The sequence below is a fragment of the Entelurus aequoreus genome, linkage group LG07, assembly GCF_033978785.1.
Source record: "Entelurus aequoreus isolate RoL-2023_Sb linkage group LG07, RoL_Eaeq_v1.1, whole genome shotgun sequence".
Taxonomy (NCBI): domain Eukaryota; kingdom Metazoa; phylum Chordata; class Actinopteri; order Syngnathiformes; family Syngnathidae; genus Entelurus; species Entelurus aequoreus.
The window spans coordinates 48,371,324-48,391,333 of record NC_084737.1 but is presented as its reverse complement, the minus strand read 5'-3'; the positions used below and the strand labels follow the sequence as shown (position 1 = coordinate 48,391,333).

At 40.7% G+C, this 20,010-nt stretch overlaps 1 protein-coding gene across 7 annotated transcripts in view; it reads right to left on the bottom strand.

Moving 5' to 3' along the window:
- Window positions 1-20,010, bottom strand: part of LOC133653943 (ERC protein 2) — a 421,278-nt gene that overhangs the window by 91,932 nt on the left and 309,336 nt on the right. For all 7 annotated transcript variants that reach the window (XM_062053792.1, XM_062053798.1, XM_062053795.1 and 4 more), the window contains one exon: window positions 3,883-3,941. In XM_062053792.1, the coding sequence (XP_061909776.1) occupies window positions 3,915-3,941 (27 nt within the window). In that variant the 3' untranslated portion in view covers window positions 3,883-3,914. The remainder of the gene's footprint in view (window positions 1-3,882; window positions 3,942-20,010) is intronic.

Here is a 20,010-nt window from a genome sequence, read left to right as displayed (position 1 = left end):
GTTCGGCTTTTCCGCCGGAATTGTGCCCTTACATGGGGAATTAAGGGCGTTTACTAGGGCTGCGAATCTTTGGGTGTCCCACGATTCGATTCAATATCGATTCTTGGGGTCACGATTCGATTCAAAATCGATTTTTTTTTATTCAACGCGATTCTCGATTCAGAAACGATATTTTCCCGATTCAAAACGATTCTCTATTCATTCAATACATAGGATTTCAGCAGGATCTACCCCAGTCTGCTGACATGCAAGCAGAGTAGTAGATTTTTGTAAAAAGCTCTTATAATTGTAAAGGACAATGTCTTATCAACTGATTGCAATAATGTAAATTTGTTTTACTATTAAATGAACCAAAAATATGACTTATTTTATTGTTGTGAAAATATTGGACACAGTGTGTTGTCAAGCTTATGAGATGCAATGCAAGTGTAAGCCACTGTGACACTATTGTTCTTTCTTTTCTTTTTTTTTTTATAAATGTCTAATGATAATGTCAATGAGGGATTTTTAATCACTGCTATGTTGAAATTGTAACTAATATTGATACTGTTGTTGATAATATTCATTTTTGTTTCACTACTTTTGGTTTGTTCTGTGTCGTGTTTGTGTCTCCTCTCAATTGTTCTGTTTATTGCAGTTCTGAGTGTTGCTGGGTCGGGTTTGGTTTTGGAATTGGATTGCATTGTTATTGTATTGCTGTGTATTGTAATGTTGGATTGATTAATTAAAAAATAAAAAAATAAATACAATTAAAATAAATTAAAAAATTAAAAATTAAATAAATCTATTTTGTAAAAATGAGAATCGATTCTGAATCGCACAACGTGAGAATCGTGATTCGAATCCGAATCGCTTTTTCCCCACACCCCTAGCGTTTACATATGCATATTAGGGAAATAAGGGCGTGTTTATATGCAAATTATGATAGACACGCACGCGCTAACCATTTGGCATTCAGCAACTTAAGAACAGCAGGTGGGAACAATTTGGGCGTTTAAGAACACACCATGAATTTGAATATATATATATATATATATATATATATATATATATATATATATATATATATATATATATATATATATATATATATATATATATATATATATATATATATAAAGGTTTATTTGAAATAGGGACAGATACAGAAACATAGATATCTGAAAAAGTTATCTAACGTATGCATCATAGTGTTTGTAGCCAAAGCTAATTTACAACACTTGTCCCCAACAACACATATCTAACATAATTAAAATAGGAAAATAAAAACAATGAGGAAAAGAGGAGTCGATAATAATTATAATACTAATAATACAGACAAAGTGCAAACTAGATAAAAGCCAATAATAATAATAATAATAATAACACAGACAAAGTGCAAACTAGATAAGAACCAATTAATACAAATTAGTAAAAACTAAACATGGGAACACAATTGTTGCTCAACTAGCCACAATTTTGTTTGTTTTTTGAAAGTGACAAGTGCAGGTATACATTTCAAAGTGTATACCTGGACTCCTCTTAGGAAATCACTTAGGAAGAAAGATAAGAGGAAAAGTTAGGAACTTATTGCTGAATGTGTGTTTAAATATAGGAAACTAAAACACTCTACTTTAATCAAGTGATTCTTTGGCATACCGTTAGATGGAGCCCGCGTACCACCAGTGGTACATGTACCACAGTTTGAGAATCCCTGGGCTAAAGAATGCAAGAATACCTGCACAAATTGTAATGTCCGCACAGAACCATAGATCCCGGGCTATTTGTCTGTCCATTTGCCTATCAGTGCTGTCATCTCTGTTTGTTCATATTAAGGAGGGCTCACTCAGGGACAGGATATAGGGATTAGGTCTGGCCTTATTGCGCTGTAGCTACACACCACTAAATAGCTCCCATCTGTTCTCCCATAAAGGGTGGCTAATACACGTTAGCTGCGCTCACGTTGTGCACTGCGAAAATAACAGCAGTGGATAGATGAGCTGCATTGATATCGCGAGCCACAACACCACTCTGCGCTAAAGGCTAATGTGCCTGGCTTATTGTATTAGACTGGGATAAGAAACACCAACACACACACACGTTAATGCACACACATGCTTACACACAACAGCATATCTGATTCAAGATACTGACGCAGTAGGCCAGTCGGGAGTCCTATGTTTACCTTAAAGGAATACACATTAGAGCATCACAAGCAAAATCGGAGGAGGATCGAACAGGATGGAAAAGAGATGGAGAGATGGAAAAAGAGGCAGAATGGGAGCAGTGTGGTCCTTCATGACAGTGAATCCTGACACTGATGCCTTCTTGGCACACATGGACTACATTATAGGCTACATGGCTTGTGCCGGTACTCATGCGCACAGAGAGACTCAACAAAAAACAAAAATCATATAGCTACACTGTGGAAAGACAAACTATTTGCAATCAACTAAAACAGGGATCCTCAACCTTTTTCGCAGCAGTAGGCATTATTTTCACGGACCAGCCTTCCACGTGTGACAGATAAATACAGCAAAAGTAAGTGTATGAAAAATACAACTCAATTAGTAGGAGCCCTGGAATAGTTCCTGTGCAATGACATGGTCCCGGCAGGTTGATGATATGACATACCATCTACCTGCTTGGTACTGCAGATGGAAAATTAACCTTTGGCTACAATCTGGCACATTTGTATTGTATACGTTCATTAATGTGCATTGTCCCATGTAAAAGATATAATAAATATAACAAATGGCGACTTCCTCTCAGAAGTTTTATTATCCATCTATGAACAAGCTTATTGGTGTGTCAAGTGGGACAGGCGAAAATAAGTCAGAGAAAATGCAGTCGTTTATAAATTATTGTTTCTCTGCGGCCCAGTAGCAAATGCGTCAAGGACCGGCCCCTGGACCGGTGGTTGGGGACCAGTGAACTATAAGAATGCTAATCCTAAAAGCAGCATTAGGGCAAAATGCACAACAACTGAGTCACTGAGGTTAGAGAGACCATCCGCTTGTTATGGTCCACCTGTGGATTATTGAGGGGAATTCATGAGATTGATTGGAAACTATGAGTGTACCATGTCTGCTATTCCCTCTAGTTCCCACAAACCAAACACATAGGCACCTTTCTTCTCAGCCCCAGTCAGCCCTGTATCTCTTCATCCATGTTTCTTTCTGCTTGTCTCTTTGTTTTAAACACATGAACAGTATAAGCTCCAAGCAAACCATAAGCCTCCCTGAACAGACCTCTTTCAGCACGTCTGCGTTCAAAGGCATCCTGGGTCCATGGGGGGGCTTCGATATAAAACTCCCACAACAGGAATTGCCCTTTATGACTCTGCATTCTTCATTTTATGCTTGTTCAGCTTGCAGTCTTAAAGAAAACATCATGACTGTTCATAGTGTATTGTAATTAACTACCCCACACACAGGAACACAACGGGGTGGGGTAGCCCGGTAAAATTTTACTATGGCTGAAAAAGCGTCTTGGCTTGGGGTAGACAGACTGGTCCATCTCTGGTTTGTGTCACTGTGTCGTTTTTATCACCACTGGACCCTGGTATACTCCTATTAGGCTGCTTGCCACATTTAAATCTAATTGCACTCTGTTACCTATATAACTATGCAGACAGCGAATGGAAAGCACTTAAACAGCACATGAACCTTTAACAGAAAGGCAGCCATATATCGCTGTACGCTAGTTAGTCAACTAAAATGCATAAGCAGTGAGAAAAGTAACCATGTGCTATTCCACTTCCTTCTGTCAGAGGTGGGCAACCGTGTGGTAACAGTGGTCCGACCACTGTTCCTGGCCAGTGGTTATTCTTGCCAACTGAAGCCTATTGTGTAGATGATCATGAAAACGTCTGTACTGGATAATAAATATATGGGTACTCACTTTGTACAGAAGGTTCCCACGGTGATGTCAGATCATGCCCATATCCCCTCCTCATCATCCTGTGGTCCAAACAAGGGGAAAATTTAACAGTTATCGATTCCCAACTGTATATTTCAAAATATTCATATAGTATAACTACAAAATCAAAAACCTAAACCTTGCATTGTCATTTTACAAGTAGTGAGACTTTAGTTATCATCCTTCAAACTGTGCAACCCCTAACCAAAAAAACCGTAGTTTCTCATGGTGTTGCTCTGATTTCTGTCACAGTTTCGGACGTCCGGTGAAGATGTTTAGGTTAGTTTGCAGTTTTAATTCATTAGAAAAAGTGTTCAACACTCTGGCTCTGTTAGAGGAAAAGGTGGACTGTCTAAAATATGTTCTGAACTTAGGAACAACACAGTCCCCACTGACTGAGGATCTATTCTAGTGCCTTGACGTCTGACAGCCAGACTACAGACCAGCGGTGGCGCACATAGGCGCCGACCCCGTGGGTGCTTCGGGGCCTGAGCACCCATGAACAATGGCAAGCACCAAAGTGGGATTGATGGCAACCATCAATCTTCACAATAATTTTTGAAAAATCAATCTTGTTGTTATTCATTTCGTGGCAAGTTTGGTTCGTTTTACATAATAAAAAAGTCACAAATCATATACCGTATTGTTAGGACTATAAGTCGCAGTTTTTTTCATAGTTTGGCCGGGGGTGCGACTTATACTCAGGAGCAACTTATGTGTGAAATTATTAACACATTACTGTAAAATATCAAATAATATTATTTAGCTTATTCACGTAAGAGACTAGACGTATAAGATTTCATCGGATTTAGCGATTAGGAGTGACAGATTGTTTGGTAAACGTATAGCATGTTCTATATGTTATAGTTATTTGAATGACTCTTGCCATAATATGTTACGTTAACATACCAGGCACGTTCTCAGTTTGTTATTTATGCGTCATATAACGTACACTTATTCAGCCTGTTGTTCACTATTCTTTATTTATTTTAAATTGCCTTTCAAATGTATATTCTTGGTGTTGGGTTTTATCAAATAAATTTCCCCCAACAATGCGACTTATACTCCAGTGCGACTTATATATGTTCTTTTCCTTCTTTATTATGCATTTTCGGCTGGTGCGACTTATACTGCGTAGCGACTTATACTAGTGTTGTGTCGTTCGCGAACGATTCGTTCAAAAGAACGAATCTTTTGAGTGAACGTACTGAACTGAATACTTCATGAACTGATTCGTTCCTTTCTCAGTTCAGTTGAGCTCCGCCGCGACCATGCCGGTATGAGTGGAACTGGCGCATTCTGTGACTCACTGAACCCTCGACGTCGGCGAACGACGCAGCCAATGAGAGGGCGGGGGGAGGGACTGAGCGAACGATTCGTTCACCGCGGATTAACGACATGAATCACTCAGTGAACGTCAACGCTCTCGCTCTCTGCTCTGCTTGCCCCAATGCCGCGAGTGATTCTCCCCCCGTCGCGGGAATATGTTTCATGCCATTGGCATCCGTTCTCCATTCATTCTCCAAGCTAACGGCTAATGTTGACTCAAGCCACATGAAAACAAACACACATCCCCATTATCTCAACACATAAAGTTAAAGAAAATCCGTGCAGGTTGAGCAGCAGCGACGCGAGGGGGAGGGGCGGAGGGTAACGTGTAGGGCAGGCTGTTTTGAGAAGATTTAAAATAAAAATAATAACTAATGTATGTACACATACATAGGCTATTATTTACACAGTTATTGTAACAAAAATACATTTCTCCTTGGGGATCAATTCTGATTCATATTATTATTATTATTATTATCCATTCTACTGCAACTGTTGTTGTTGTTGTTGTTTAGTAGCTATCATCATCATTATAATAATGCTGATTTGCAATTAAACTGTACTGCTGCTGCAGACGAGATTCGGTACACGTACTGAACTGGCCACCGTGTGGCGTTGTCAGTCACTGATTCTAGTGATCCGTACCGTCAAAAGAACTGCAGAAGAGATTCGGTACACGTACTGAACTTGCCACCGTGTGGCGTTGTCAGTCACTGATTCTAGTGATCCGTACCGTCAAAAGAACTGCAGAAGAGATTCGGTACACGTACTGAACTGGCCACCGTGTGGCGTTGTCAGTCACTGATTCTAGTGATCCGTACCGTCAAAAGAACTGCAGAAGAGATTCGGTACACATAATGAACTGCGGCCACAGTGTGGCGTTGTCAGTCACTGATTCTAGTGATCCGTACCGTCACAAGAACTGCAGAAGAGATTCGGTACACGTACTGAACTGGCCACCGTGTGGCGTTGTCAGTCACTGATTCTAGTGATCCGTACCGTCAAAAGAACTGCAGAAGAGATTCGGTACACGTACTGAACTGGCCACCGTGTGGCGTTGTCAGTCACTGATTCTAGTGATCCGTACCGTCAAAAGAACTGCAGAAGAGATTCGGTACACGTACTGAACTGGCCACCGTGTGGCGTTGTCAGTCACTGATTCTAGTGATCCGTACCGTCAAAAGAACTGCAGAAGAGATTCGGTACACGTACTGAACTGGCCACCGTGTGGCGTTGTCAGTCACTGATTCTAGTGATCCGTACCGTCAAAAGAACTGCAGAAGAGATTCGGTACACGTAATGAACTGCGGCCACAGTGTGGCGTTGTCAGTCACTGATTCTAGTGATCCGTACCGTCAAAAGAACTGCAGAAGAGATTCGGTACACGTACTGAACTGGCCACCGTGTGGCGTTGTCAGTCACTGATTCTAGTGATCCGTACCGTCAAAAGAACTGCAGAAGAGATTCGGTACACGTAATGAACTGCGGCCACAGTGTGGCGTTGTCAGTCACTGACTCTAGTGATTCGTACAGTCAAAATAACTGCCGATCCCATGAAAACAAGCCACATGAAAACAAAATGAGAGTAGACTAGTAGAGGAGACAGAAAGAAGGGGCGGGGGGTAAAGTGTAAGCAGGCTGTTTTGAGAAGATTTAAAATAAAAATAATAACTAATTTATGTACACATACATAGGCTATTATTTACACAGTTATTGTAACAAAAATACATTTCTCCTTGGGGATCAATTCTGATTCATATTATTATTATTATTATTATCCATTCTACTGCAACTGTTGTTGTTGTTGTTGTTGTTTAGTAGCTATCATCATCATTATAATAATGCTGATTTGCAATTAAACTGTACTGCTGCTGCAGAAGTGATTCGGTACACGTACTGAACTGGCCACCGTGTGGCGTTGTCAGTCACTGATTCTAGTGATCCGTACCGTCAAAAGAACTGCAGAAGAGATTCGGTACACGTACTGAACTTGCCACCGTGTGGCGTTGTCAGTCACTGATTCTAGTGATCCGTACCGTCAAAAGAACTGCAGAAGAGATTCGGTACACGTACTGAACTGGCCACCGTATGGCGTTGTCAGTCACTGATTCTAGTGATCCGTACCGTCAAAAGAACTGCAGAAGAGATTCGGTACACGTAATGAACTGCGGCCACAGTGTGGCGTTGTCAGTCACTGATTCTAGTGATCCGTACCGTCAAAAGAACTGCAGAAGAGATTCGGTACACGTACTGAACTGGCCACCGTGTGGCGTTGTCAGTCACTGATTCTAGTGATCCGTACCGTCAAAAGAACTGCAGAAGAGATTCGGTACACGTAATGAACTGCGGCCACAGTGTGGCGTTGTCAGTCACTGACTCTAGTGATTCGTACAGTCAAAATAACTGCCGATCCCATGAAAACAAGCCACATGAAAACAAAATGAGAGTAGACTAGTAGAGGAGACAGAAAGAAGGGGCGGGGGGTAAAGTGTAAGCAGGCTGTTTTGAGAAGATTTAAAATAAAAATAATAACTAATTTATGTACACATACATAGGCTATTATTTACACAGTTATTGTAACAAAAATAAATTTCTCCTTGGGGATCAATTCTGATTCATATTATTATTATTATTATTATCCATTCTACTGCAACTGTTGTTGTTGTTGTTGTTGTTTAGTAGCTATCATCATCATTATAATAATGCTGATTTGCAATTAAACTGTACTGCTGCTGCAGAAGTGATTCGGTACACGTACTGAACTGGCCACCGTGTGGCGTTGTCAGTCACTGATTCTAGTGATCCGTACCGTCAAAAGAACTGCAGAAGAGATTCGGTACACGTACTGAACTTGCCACCGTGTGGCGTTGTCAGTCACTGATTCTAGTGATCCGTACCGTCAAAAGAACTGCAGAAGAGATTCGGTACACGTACTGAACTGGCCACCGTATGGCGTTGTCAGTCACTGATTCTAGTGATCCGTACCGTCAAAAGAACTGCAGAAGAGATTCGGTACACGTAATGAACTGCGGCCACAGTGTGGCGTTGTCAGTCACTGATTCAAGTGATCCGCACCGTCAAAAGAACTGCAGAAGAGATTCGGTACACGTACTGAACTGGCCACCGTGTGGCGTTGTCAGTCACTGATTCTAGTGATCCGTACCGTCAAAAGAACTGCAGAAGAGATTCAGTACACGTAATGAACTGCGGCCACAGTGTGGCGTTGTCAGTCACTGATTCTAGTGATCCGTACCGTCAAAAGAACTGCAGAAGAGATTCGGTACACGTACTGAACTGGCCACCGTGTGGCGTTGTCAGTCACTGATTCTAGTGATCCGTACCGTCAAAAGAACTGCAGAAGAGATTCGGTACACGTACTGAACTTGCCACCGTGTGGCGTTGTCAGTCACTGATTCTAGTGATCCGTACCGTCAAAAGAACTGCAGAAGAGATTCGGTACACGTACTGAACTGCGGCCACAGTGTGGCGTTGTCAGTCACTGATTCAAGTGATCCGCACCGTCAAAAGAACTGCAGAAGAGATTCGGTACACGTACTGAACTGGCCACCGTGTGGCGTTGTCAGTCACTGATTCTAGTGATCCGTACCGTCAAAAGAACTGCAGAAGAGATTCAGTACACGTAATGAACTGCGGCCACAGTGTGGCGTTGTCAGTCACTGATTCTAGAGATCCGTACCGTCAAAAGAACTGCAGAAGAGATTCGGTACACGTACTGAACTGGCCACCGTGTGGCGTTGTCAGTCACTGATTCTAGTGATCCGTACCGTCAAAAGAACTGCAGAAGAGATTCGGTACACGTAATGAACTGCGGCCACAGTGTGGCGTTGTCAGTCACTGACTCTAGTGATTCGTACAGTCAAAAGAACTGCCGATCCCATGAAAACAAGCCACATGAAAACAAAATGAGAGTAGACTAGTAGAGGAGACAGAAAGAAGGGGCGGGGGGTAAAGTGTAAGCAGGCTGTTTTGAGAAGATTTAAAATAAAAATAATAACTAATTTATGTACACATACATAGGCTATTATTTACACAGTTATTGTAACAAAAATAAATTTCTCCTTGGGGATAATTCTGATTCATATTATTATTATTATCCATCCATCCATTTTCTACCGCTTATTCCCTTTGGGGTCGCGGGGGCGCTGGAGCCTATCTCAGCTACAATCGGGTGGAAGGCGGGATTATTATGCCTTCTACTGCAACTGTTGTTGTTGTTAGATTAACGCGAGTCCCTACGCAGTGCGCGAATGTCTGCACTGTACTGTCTGTACTACGCACGCCCCCCCCAATTTTTTTTTTTGGGGGGGGGGGGGGGGGGGGTGATTCGGTGAACAAATTTTTTGAACGAATCAATTTAAGGAACTGATTCTAGTGATTCAGTACAGTCAAAAGAACTGCCGATCCCATCACTAATTTATACTCCGAAAAATACGGTAGTCAATAATCAACAAAGCTTAACCAAAATTTAAGCGAATGAAGTGCATACTTACTCAACAGCCTTACATGTCACACTAAGGGTTGCAGTATGAGCAATGCCAACACTGTCATAAATATGTGCCATATAGTGAAACCACACTAAACAACAATGACAAACACATTTTGGAAGAATATTTGCACCGCAGCACAAAATAAACACTACAGAACAAATTCCCATAATTCCCTGCAGCACCCACTCTTCTGGGATGCTACAATATAAACAAACGCCATTGGTGGATCTACACCTAACATCCACTGTAATGATATAAAGTACAGGAGCGTATCTAGTCGATACTAGTATGATTGCATCGATATTTTTTATCATCACAAAATCTTGTTATGTTTTTTTAAAATATATATTATGTTTATAAACTCAGGAAATATGTCCCTGGACACATGAAGACTTTGAATATGACCAATCAATGTATGATCCTGTAACTACTTGGTATTGTATTGATACCCAAATTTGTGGTATCATCCAAAACTAATGTAAAGTATCAAACAACAGAAGAATAAGTGATTATTACATTTTAACAGAATAGAACATGTTGAAACAGGAAATAACCATATTAACAGCAAAGGAACAAGTAGATTAATAATTAATTTTCTACCACTTGTCCTTAATAATTTTGACAAAGTTATAGAATAATAAAGGACACAATATGTTACTGCATACGTCAGCAGACTAAATTAGGAGCCTTTGTTTGTTTACTTACTACTAAAAGACAAGTTGCCTTGTATGTTCACTATTTTCTTTAAGGACAAAATTGCAATAAGAAACAAATGTTTAATGTACCGTAAGGTTTTTTGTTAAAATAAAGCCAATAATGAAATTTTTTGTGGTCCCTTTCATTTAGAAAAGTACCGAAAAGTACCGAAATATTTTTGGTACCGGTAAAGGTACCAAAATATTGGTATCAGGACAACACTAATACACACACACCAAGCACCCACTGGCAGAAATGTAGATCGGCGCCTATGGTGGCGCATGATTAGTTAGACCTGACATCTGTTTGACTACTAACAGAGGATGTACATCAATAGCTTACTAACATCCTGTGAGGAAATGCCTGTTGGTTACAGACTTATTTGTGATTCTCGAGTAGTTATTAGTATATGCATGATGGATAAAACTCTGCAAACAAAAGCCATACTAAAGCACTAATGTGATAATAATGGGGAGCTTCAGCATGGGGAGCATTGTCAGCATTTGGTATGCTGTGGCAGTGCACAAACTACAATACATAATCAAAGACTCCCTGTTAGAATCCATTGTGACTTTTGCCATTGAGTGGTTGTGACATGCTTGGTAGGTTCAGTGGGCTGCAACGAACAGCTACTATAATGGCCTTTCAAAGGAACATGCTATAAGCTAAATGTTAGCATGCGGTGACTGACTGTGACACAGCCGGTAAACAAAACCAGACCTATATACACTCATTCCAGCAGGTTAAATGCACTAACACACAGTCAAGAGTACCATGTGCAACTTCTCACAGATCTGAAGCAAGCAGCATGTTAGGCCTGTAGAAAAGGAACAACAACCTCAAAAAGGGTTGTATAATTAAGATTTTGATAAACACTTTAAGACTGTTTTCTATTTCCTTCAGGGCTTGCTGCCAAGTATCTGGCAGTGGAGCTGGCATGGCTAAATGAGTACAACATGGACACAATATGCCTGTCAAAGCACACACTCTTCATGCTGAGGCACAGAGCTGGGGTACATCTCAAGAGGCTTTATGCACTTCCAGCACTTGTCTCCTCCACTTACATTTCACCTGTACCTTGACAAATCACAGTAGAATATGGGCATAAAGCTAAAAAGCAAGGATTGTACCTGCCTGTCAAATACTAGTGAATGTACTTAGGGTTATTTACATCTTACATGCTGGGCGTATTGTATATTTATGAAGAAATCAACAAATACAGTGAGAGTCAGAAGAGAGGAAACAATTGTAAATCTTAAAAGAAACATTACACGGAGAGCGATGTTGAAGAGGAGAACACTTTCAAAGAGTAGAGCGAAGAGACACGAGGGACTAAAATAAATAGCTGAAGACAATCTGTGGGAAGAATAAGCGGAAAAGGAAAATACCATGTTGAAGAAAAACAAATTAGTAATTAATCACGCTTAGATGAAAGCGGGAGATAAAAGGAGGTGTAGAGTTTTGTGTTTGGAGGGAAAACAGTCTCAGCGCAGGGGACTTCTGTGACATTCAGACTGTGTGACCTGACAAACCCCATCAGCACTTCACACACACGCGCACAAACACACATTCGCTCCTTCGGGGCTTTTTCGTAACCCTGGAGGTCAAAGAGCAGATATGAGGAAAAGCCACATGTTGATAGGCTGACCTCTGTCAAGACGGTCTGTTGTTTTTAAAGTGTGTATGCCTGACACAAAAGGAAGCACTAAAGGTTAACAACTTGATATTCAGGAGTGGCTGATGAATAGAAGAGGAAGACTACAGTGTACAATAAAGTTACTTCCTAATTGCTGTCCTGTTAAAATCATATATATCTCCAAATGGTGCAAGAGCTACACTATGTAAGTTGAAGAAAATGTCAAAGGTATCACCTCAGTAGTTTTTGTATCCAACAATTTGCATTAATGATAACCCAGCGCAGTTGTCATATATATTATATACTGAGCAGAAATATAAACACAACATTTTTGTTTTTGCTCCCACTTTTAATGAGTTGAACTCAAATACGTAAAACTTTTACTGTATACACAAAATACATATTCCTCTTAAATATTGTTCACAAAGCTGTCTAAATATGTGTTAGTGAGCACTTCTTCTTTGCCAAGATAATCAATCTCACCTCACAGATGTGGCATATCAAGATGCTGATTAAACAGCATGATTATTGCACACGTGTGCCTAAGGCTGCCTACAATAAAAGGCCACTCTGAAATATGCAGTTTTGCTTTATTGGAGTCTGGGGGGGCTCTGAAAAACAGTCAGTATCTGGTGTGACCACCATTTGCCTCACATAGTGCAACACATCTCCTTTGCATTAAGTTGATCAGGTTGTTGATTGTGGCCTGTGGAATGTTGGTCTCCTCCTCTTCAATGGCTGTACGAAGATGCTGGATATTGGCAGTAACTGCCGATCCACACCACCCAAACATGCTCAATGGGTGCTATATCCGGTGAGAATGCTGGCCATGCAAGAACTGGGATGTTTTCAGCTTCCAGGAATTGTGTACACATCCTTGCAACATGGGGCTGTGCATCGTCATGCTGCAACATGAGGTGATAGTCTCAGGTGAATGACACAACAACGGCCTCAGGATAACGGTATATCTGTGCATTCCAAAATTCCATCAATAAAATGCACTTGCGTTCTTTGTCCATATGATACGCCTGCCCATACCATAACCCCACCCCCTCCATGGGCCACTCAATTCACAACGTTGACACCAGCAAACCGCTCTCCAACACGACACCACACATGTTGTCTGCCATCTACTCTGAATAGTGAAAACCGTGATTCAATCGTGAAAAGAACACCTCTCCAACCTACCAAACGCCATCGAATGTGAGCATTTGCCCACTCAAGTCGGTTACGACGATGAACTGCTGTCACGTCGAGACCCCGATGAGGACGACTAGCATGCAGATGAGCTTCTCTGAGACGGTTTCTCACAGTGTGTGAAGAAATTATTTCGTTATGCAAACCAATTGTTGCAGCAGCTGTCCGGGTGGCTGGTCTCAGACGATCATGAAATTTAATTCTGTCTCTGTTTGATTATTTGCTTCTTGTCTTGTTTAATAGATGTCATCAGTGTTTGAACCTGACAGACGTTTTATCAAACGCATTTTTGTTGGTATTGATTACTCATGTATCGGGAAGTATTAATATTGTTTTATCGCCCAGCCCTGCACTAGTGTATGCAAGGACCTGATCACTGACCGCATAACAACCGATGCCACCTTTCCGGTAACTATCCGCTGTTAAGTAAAAGAGCATGTGCGGTCAAAATAAATGATGTGACTAATTTGTGTTCTTACATGATAAAAGAGCAAATTTGTTCCAATATGAGAAGATTTTGTTGAACCCTATCTGTTAATGACCCTGCATGATTACATCTGTCTCGTTTAAAAATAAAGCACCCCACCTCACATCCAGCATCTGCTGGATGTGAGGTGGGATGGATTATCTTGGCAAAGAAGAAATGCTCACTCACACAGATTCAGACAGATTTGTGAACAACATGTGAAAGGCATAGGCCTTTTGTGTATAGAGTAAACGTTTAAGAACTGAGTTCAAATCATGAAAAATGGTAGCAAAAACAAAAGGGTTGCAATTTTATTTTTGTTCAGTGTACTCACCGAACAAAATGTAGTCAATTGTCACAAATTATCGTTACTTTTCAGATATTTCCTGCATTATTAAGACCTTTCTGACAGTGTCACAGTTGTTTTTACAAAGAATTACTGTTTCAGAAGTACAATACCATTAACACTTAGACAGTAAAGTGTTGCAAAGCCATCCCGCAGGAAAAATATACATAAGTACAAATGAAAGGTGTGTAATGATAATAAACATCCCCTGATGTCAGATTTAACCGTTTTTACAGGACCTGCAGTTCATGGAGTAAAGCACAGACTGAGGGGCTTGATTGCATTATTAAAGTGAGTAACCTAAAGTATAAAAATAACATGACCACATGACAGGAATTTAAATTCCCATATTATAAAATGGACCTCATTTGGCTTTGGGTTTTTTTACACTCATCTCATGTGAGCCTTTGAGACATTGTAACAATCAACAGTTACACAAGTCACACAGCCTTCAATATGACACATGAGAATGGGTTCAATTACCGTAGAGCAGTGAACAACCACTGTGCCGCGGCATACTTGTGTGCTGTGAGATGCAGTCTGGTGTTTGGGTTAAAAATATTTTTTGCAAACCAGTAATCATAATCCGCAAATAATGTGCCGTTGTTGAGTGTCTGTGCTGTCTAGAGCTCGGCAGAGTAACCGTGTAATACTCTTAAACATCAGTAGGTGGCAGCAGGTAGCTAATTGCTTTGTCAATATGCAGACGACAGCGGGAGGCAGTGTGCAGGTCAAAAGGTATCTAAAGATTAAACCAAAAATAAACAGAAGGCGAGTGCCGCTAAGAAAATGCATTGAAGCTTAGGGATGGCTATGCAGAATGAAACTAAAACTGAACTGGCTACAAAGTAAACAAAAACGCTGGAGGACAGCAAAGACTTACAGCGTGTGGAGCAGAGAAGGTGTCCACAAAGTGCATCCGTACATGACATGACAATCAACATTGTCCACACAAAGGATAAAAACAACTGAAATAGTCTTGATTGCTAAAACAAAGCAGGTGCTGTGAATAGCGCTCAGGGAAGAAATGAAACTACGACAGGAAAATACCAACAAAACAGGAAAAGCCACCAAAATAGGAGCGGAAGACAAGAACTAAAACACTACACACAGGAAAACACAAAAAAAAAACTCTGAATAAGTTGCGGCATGATGTGACAGGTCGTGACAGTACACCTCCTTTGAGACAAGAGCTATAGTGATGCATGCTTGGTTATGGTTTGAATTCATATCCAACAATTGCCAGAACAACTTTTTACTGTCAGTATCGGCTGCTGAGTTTAATTTTTTTAATGTTTTCTGACTCTGCATTTTTTCAATGAAAAAAATGTGCCTTGGCTCAAAAAAGGTTGAAACACACTGCTGTAGAGGTTGCACCCAGAAAAAAACAATACTGTGTGGGGCAGAACATTACCGTTTTGACAGAGAGAAGTAGGAAGAAATGTTGAGCATGCATTTTCAGGTAATCAAACAATAAATTATAAGTGGGAAGGGGATGCTACTCAAAAGCCCTATCATTCAAAAAGGACATCAGTTTAGAAATTGTCCTCTAATTGAATACACAACCAAGGGATAAACTCCACAGAATTAATATCAACATTTAAGGGCAACTGCACTTTTTTAAAAACTTTTTTTCCTTATGAGAAACAACATGTGTCTTTTTTAAATGCAATCTAACTTATAAATAAACTTGAATAAAAGTTTGGTTACAATTGAGCCAATGGAAGCCATGACGTCATTGCGTCTATTCCGACCATAAAACCAAATAAATAACCACCCAAAAAGTGCCAACAATACTCCATTTACATGTTGTGACCTGCATATTAACAATATTGTTATTGTAAGCGCTAATGTTAAGGACCAATTTTAAGTGGCGCATTGTCCCAGAGAGGGAACTTCTTTATCCTGCTGTATTGACATCATGAGCTGTTTTCTCGCCTTGTAGCTCAGGGACATTTATTCTAGATCATATATCATGCCTCTCACTTATATAGTAAAATGATGTGGACATAAACTGAGAAAATGGTACACTTTGACAGCAAACTTGCACCTGGAAATGGCAAAAAAGACCTGAAAAGATCTTTGTTCAAACCCCCCCATTTCTTCCCAGGGATAATGAGTTATTATTCATCAAACGGGAATATATGAACATCCTAACAGTCTGCATCATAGTGACAGCATATCGTGTACAGTAAGTGATGTTGTATTATGTTTGTTGGCTCTCATTAATTCTGCATTGAGGAGTAATCAGTGATGTGGTCAAAGGAAAAAGCAAACGTGATTTGTCTATGAAGTTATTGCGCCGTTTTATGTTTAAAATTAGCAAAATACTTCAATATTACACGTTTTTATGAACGTGCCTGTTACTACATTACATAGGGGTTAAATCACCAAAAATGATTCCCGGGCACGCCCACCGCTGCTGCCCACTGCTCCCCTCACCTCCCAGGGGGTGATCAAGTGTAATGGTCAAATGCAGAGAATAATTTTGCCACACCTAGTGTGTGTGTGACAATCATTGGTACTTTAACTTAATATACTTACATTATGTATATAAATCCTTGATGGAGGTGTTTAGATGTTTTCTGAAGCGCTTTAAAGCAGAATAGAGGGACGCCCATAGGCTCCATTGTAAGCAAACTTTTGCTCACATTTATTTACTAGTTAGAATGCATACAAAAAGAAAACTTGTGTTGTTGTCTTATAAAAGGATTGTGAATGATATGCAAAATTCCCCCCCCCCCCAAAAAAAGGCAGTTCTCCTTTAAGAGGCGAGCTCTTGGTTATGGTTATGATTTATTTCATTCACGCATTTTTAACATGTTCCATTAGGGGCATCATGGTTATATTTCTACAGTTCAACATGTCTGAAAAAGAGAAGGAAGAAGCAAAGCTTATATTTAATCCTACCCCTTCTTATTACTTTTTCTGATAGTTCATTGCCACCAATGTGTTTAAATTAAGCTCACTTCCTGTCTAATAAAAAGGAAGGTGTTGGCTCAATTTAAAAATTGAGGCTCAATATGGATACTGCTTGTAGATTGTAAATGATGACTTAATGGTACACTTCATTTTTTATCCCCACTACTTATGATATATATCATGTATAACTTCACTTATTGATAATAGTCAACAAATGTTATGCAATAATTTAATGTTGTGAAATCTATTAAAATTGTATATATCGTTGTCTTCTTCTTCTTGTTGTTTTATGGCGGAGTACTCAACATTTAAAGTGCATTACCACCACCTGATTGAGGGTTGTGTCTTTTATTTCCTTAGAATGGAGATGATGTTATATTCATTATTTGCCCAGTTCCTTGATGTCTTTGATAAGAAGAACTTGGGCTTCTTCCTGTCCTCCATTGTGATGTGTTCTTGATGTAGATTTTACAGTTGGCATTCCAAGTGCCTTAAATTTTCTCCGACTTCCTTAAGTCGCGTGCCTTCTTGGCGATGTTAACGTTGCGTTTTTTCAGATTGATGTAGAACAGGGGTCTCAAACTCAATTTACCTGGGGGCTTACACAAAATCTAACACACACTTTTTAATGAATTCACCTTCTTTGAATGGCTATCCCGTCCTAGCAACATACTTGCCAACCCTCCCGATTTTTCCGGGAGACTCCCGAATTTCAGTGCCCCTCCTGACAATCTCCTAGGGCGACCATTCTCCTGAATTTGTCCCGATTTTCACCCGGACAACAATATTAAGGGCGTGTCGTGATGGCACTGCCTTTAACGTCCTCTACAACCTGTCGTCGCGTCCGCTTTTTCACCATACAAACAGCGTGCCGGCCCAGTCACGAGACATACTTGGTCAACAGCCATACAGGTCACAATGAGGGTAGCCGTATAAACAACTTTATCACTGTTACAAATATGCGCCACACTGTGAACCTGTCATGTCTGTGTGATCATGTTTTGTTTTGGTTATGTTCAGGTTTGGTTTTTGGACTCTTTGTGCACTCTTGTTTTGTCACCATAGCAACCATTAGTTTAACCTGTTTCACATTTTGAGTCACGCACCTGTTTTCACTAATCATGTCACTATTATTTAAACCGATAGTTGCCAGGAAATCAGCCTGGCGACATTAACTCTGCTCACTTCATGCCATGCTACTTCTGTACCTCCATGCTACCTTTGAAATCTATGCCATAGTTCCCTGCGTTCCAAGTAAGTTTTTGTTTATTGTTCATAGTTTTTTGCCCAAGTGCTAGTTTTTGTTTCATTAGTCAAGTTTGTTCTCCGCCTTTGTGCGCGCCTTTTGTTTGTACCCTTCGTTTGTATTTTGTAGTTAGTGTTAAAATAAAAGATGTCCTTACCCTCACGCCATGTCCGGTCCAAGTTCTCTAGCATCTCGGGGAAAAAAACACGCCACAGTCCACGTCCTGACAGAACCCACACCAAACAAGAATGACAAACACATTTCGGGAGAACATCCGCACCGTAACACAACAAAAACACAACAGAAGAAATATCCAGAACACCTTGCAGCCCTAACTCTTCCGGGCTAGAATATACACACCAGCTACCACCAAACCCCGCCCCCCCCAAACCCACCCACCTCAACTGACGCACAGAAGAGTTAGGGTTGCATGGGATTCTGGGTATTTGTTCTGTTGTGTTTATGTTGTGTTACGGTGCGGATGTTCTCCCGGAATGTGTTTGTCATTCTTGTTTGGTGTGGGTTCACAGTGTGGCGCATATTTGTAACAGTGTTAAACTTGTTTATACGGACACCCTCAGTGTGACCTGTGTGGCTGTTGACCAAGTATGTCTTGCAGTCACTTACGTGTGTGTACAGAAGCCAAATACAACATGTGATTGGGCTGGTACGCTGTTTGTACAGGTTGTAGAGGGCGCTTAAGGCAGTGCCATCACGGCACGGCCTTAAAGGCCTACTGAAACCCACTACTACCGACCACGCAGTCTGATAGTTTATATATCAATGATGAAATCTTAACATTATAACACATGCCAATACGGCCGGGTTAACTTATAAAGTGACATTTTAAATTTGCCGCTAAACTTCCGGTTCGAAACGCCTCTGCGGATGACGTATGCGCGTGACGTAGCCCGGCGAACACGGGTATGCCTTCCACATTGAAGCCGATACGAAAAAGCTCTGTTTTCATTTCATAATTCCACAGTATTCTGGACATCTGTGTTCGTGAATCTGTTTCAATCATGTTCATTGCATTATGGAGAAGGAAGCCAAGCAAGCAAAGAAGAAAGTTGTCGGTGCGAAATGGACGTATTTTTCGAACGTAGTCAGCCACAACAGTACACAGCCGGCGCTTCTTTGTTTACATTCCCGAAAGATGCAGTCAAGATGGAAGAACTCGGATAACAGAGACTCTAACCAGGAGGACTTTTGATTTGGATACACAGACGCCTGTAGAGAACTGGGACAACACAGACTCTTACCAGGATTACTTTGATTTGGATGACAAAGACGCAGACGTGCTACTGTGAGTATGCAGCTTTGGCTTTTTTTTGCGTATGTACGTAACTTTTTTAAAATATATAAGCTTTATGAACCTTGGGTTAGGTGAACGGTCTTTTGGGCTGAGTGATTGTGTGTGTTGATCATGTGTTTGAATTGTATTGGCGTGTTCTATGGAGCTAGGAGCTAGCAGAGGAGCTAGGAGCTAGCATAACACGTACCGTACCGTACGTGCGCGTCACGTACGTAACTTTTTAAAAATATATAAGCTTTATGAACCTTGGGTTAGGTGAACGGTCTTTTGGGCTGAGTGATTGTGTGTGTTGATCAGGTGTTTGAATTGTATTGGCGTGTTCTATGGAGCTAGGAGCTAGCAGAGGAGCTAGGAGCTAGCATAACAAACACGCAGGTGTTATTATGCAGGATTAATTTGTGGCATATTAAATATAAGCCTGGTTGTGTTGTGGCTAATAGAGTATATAT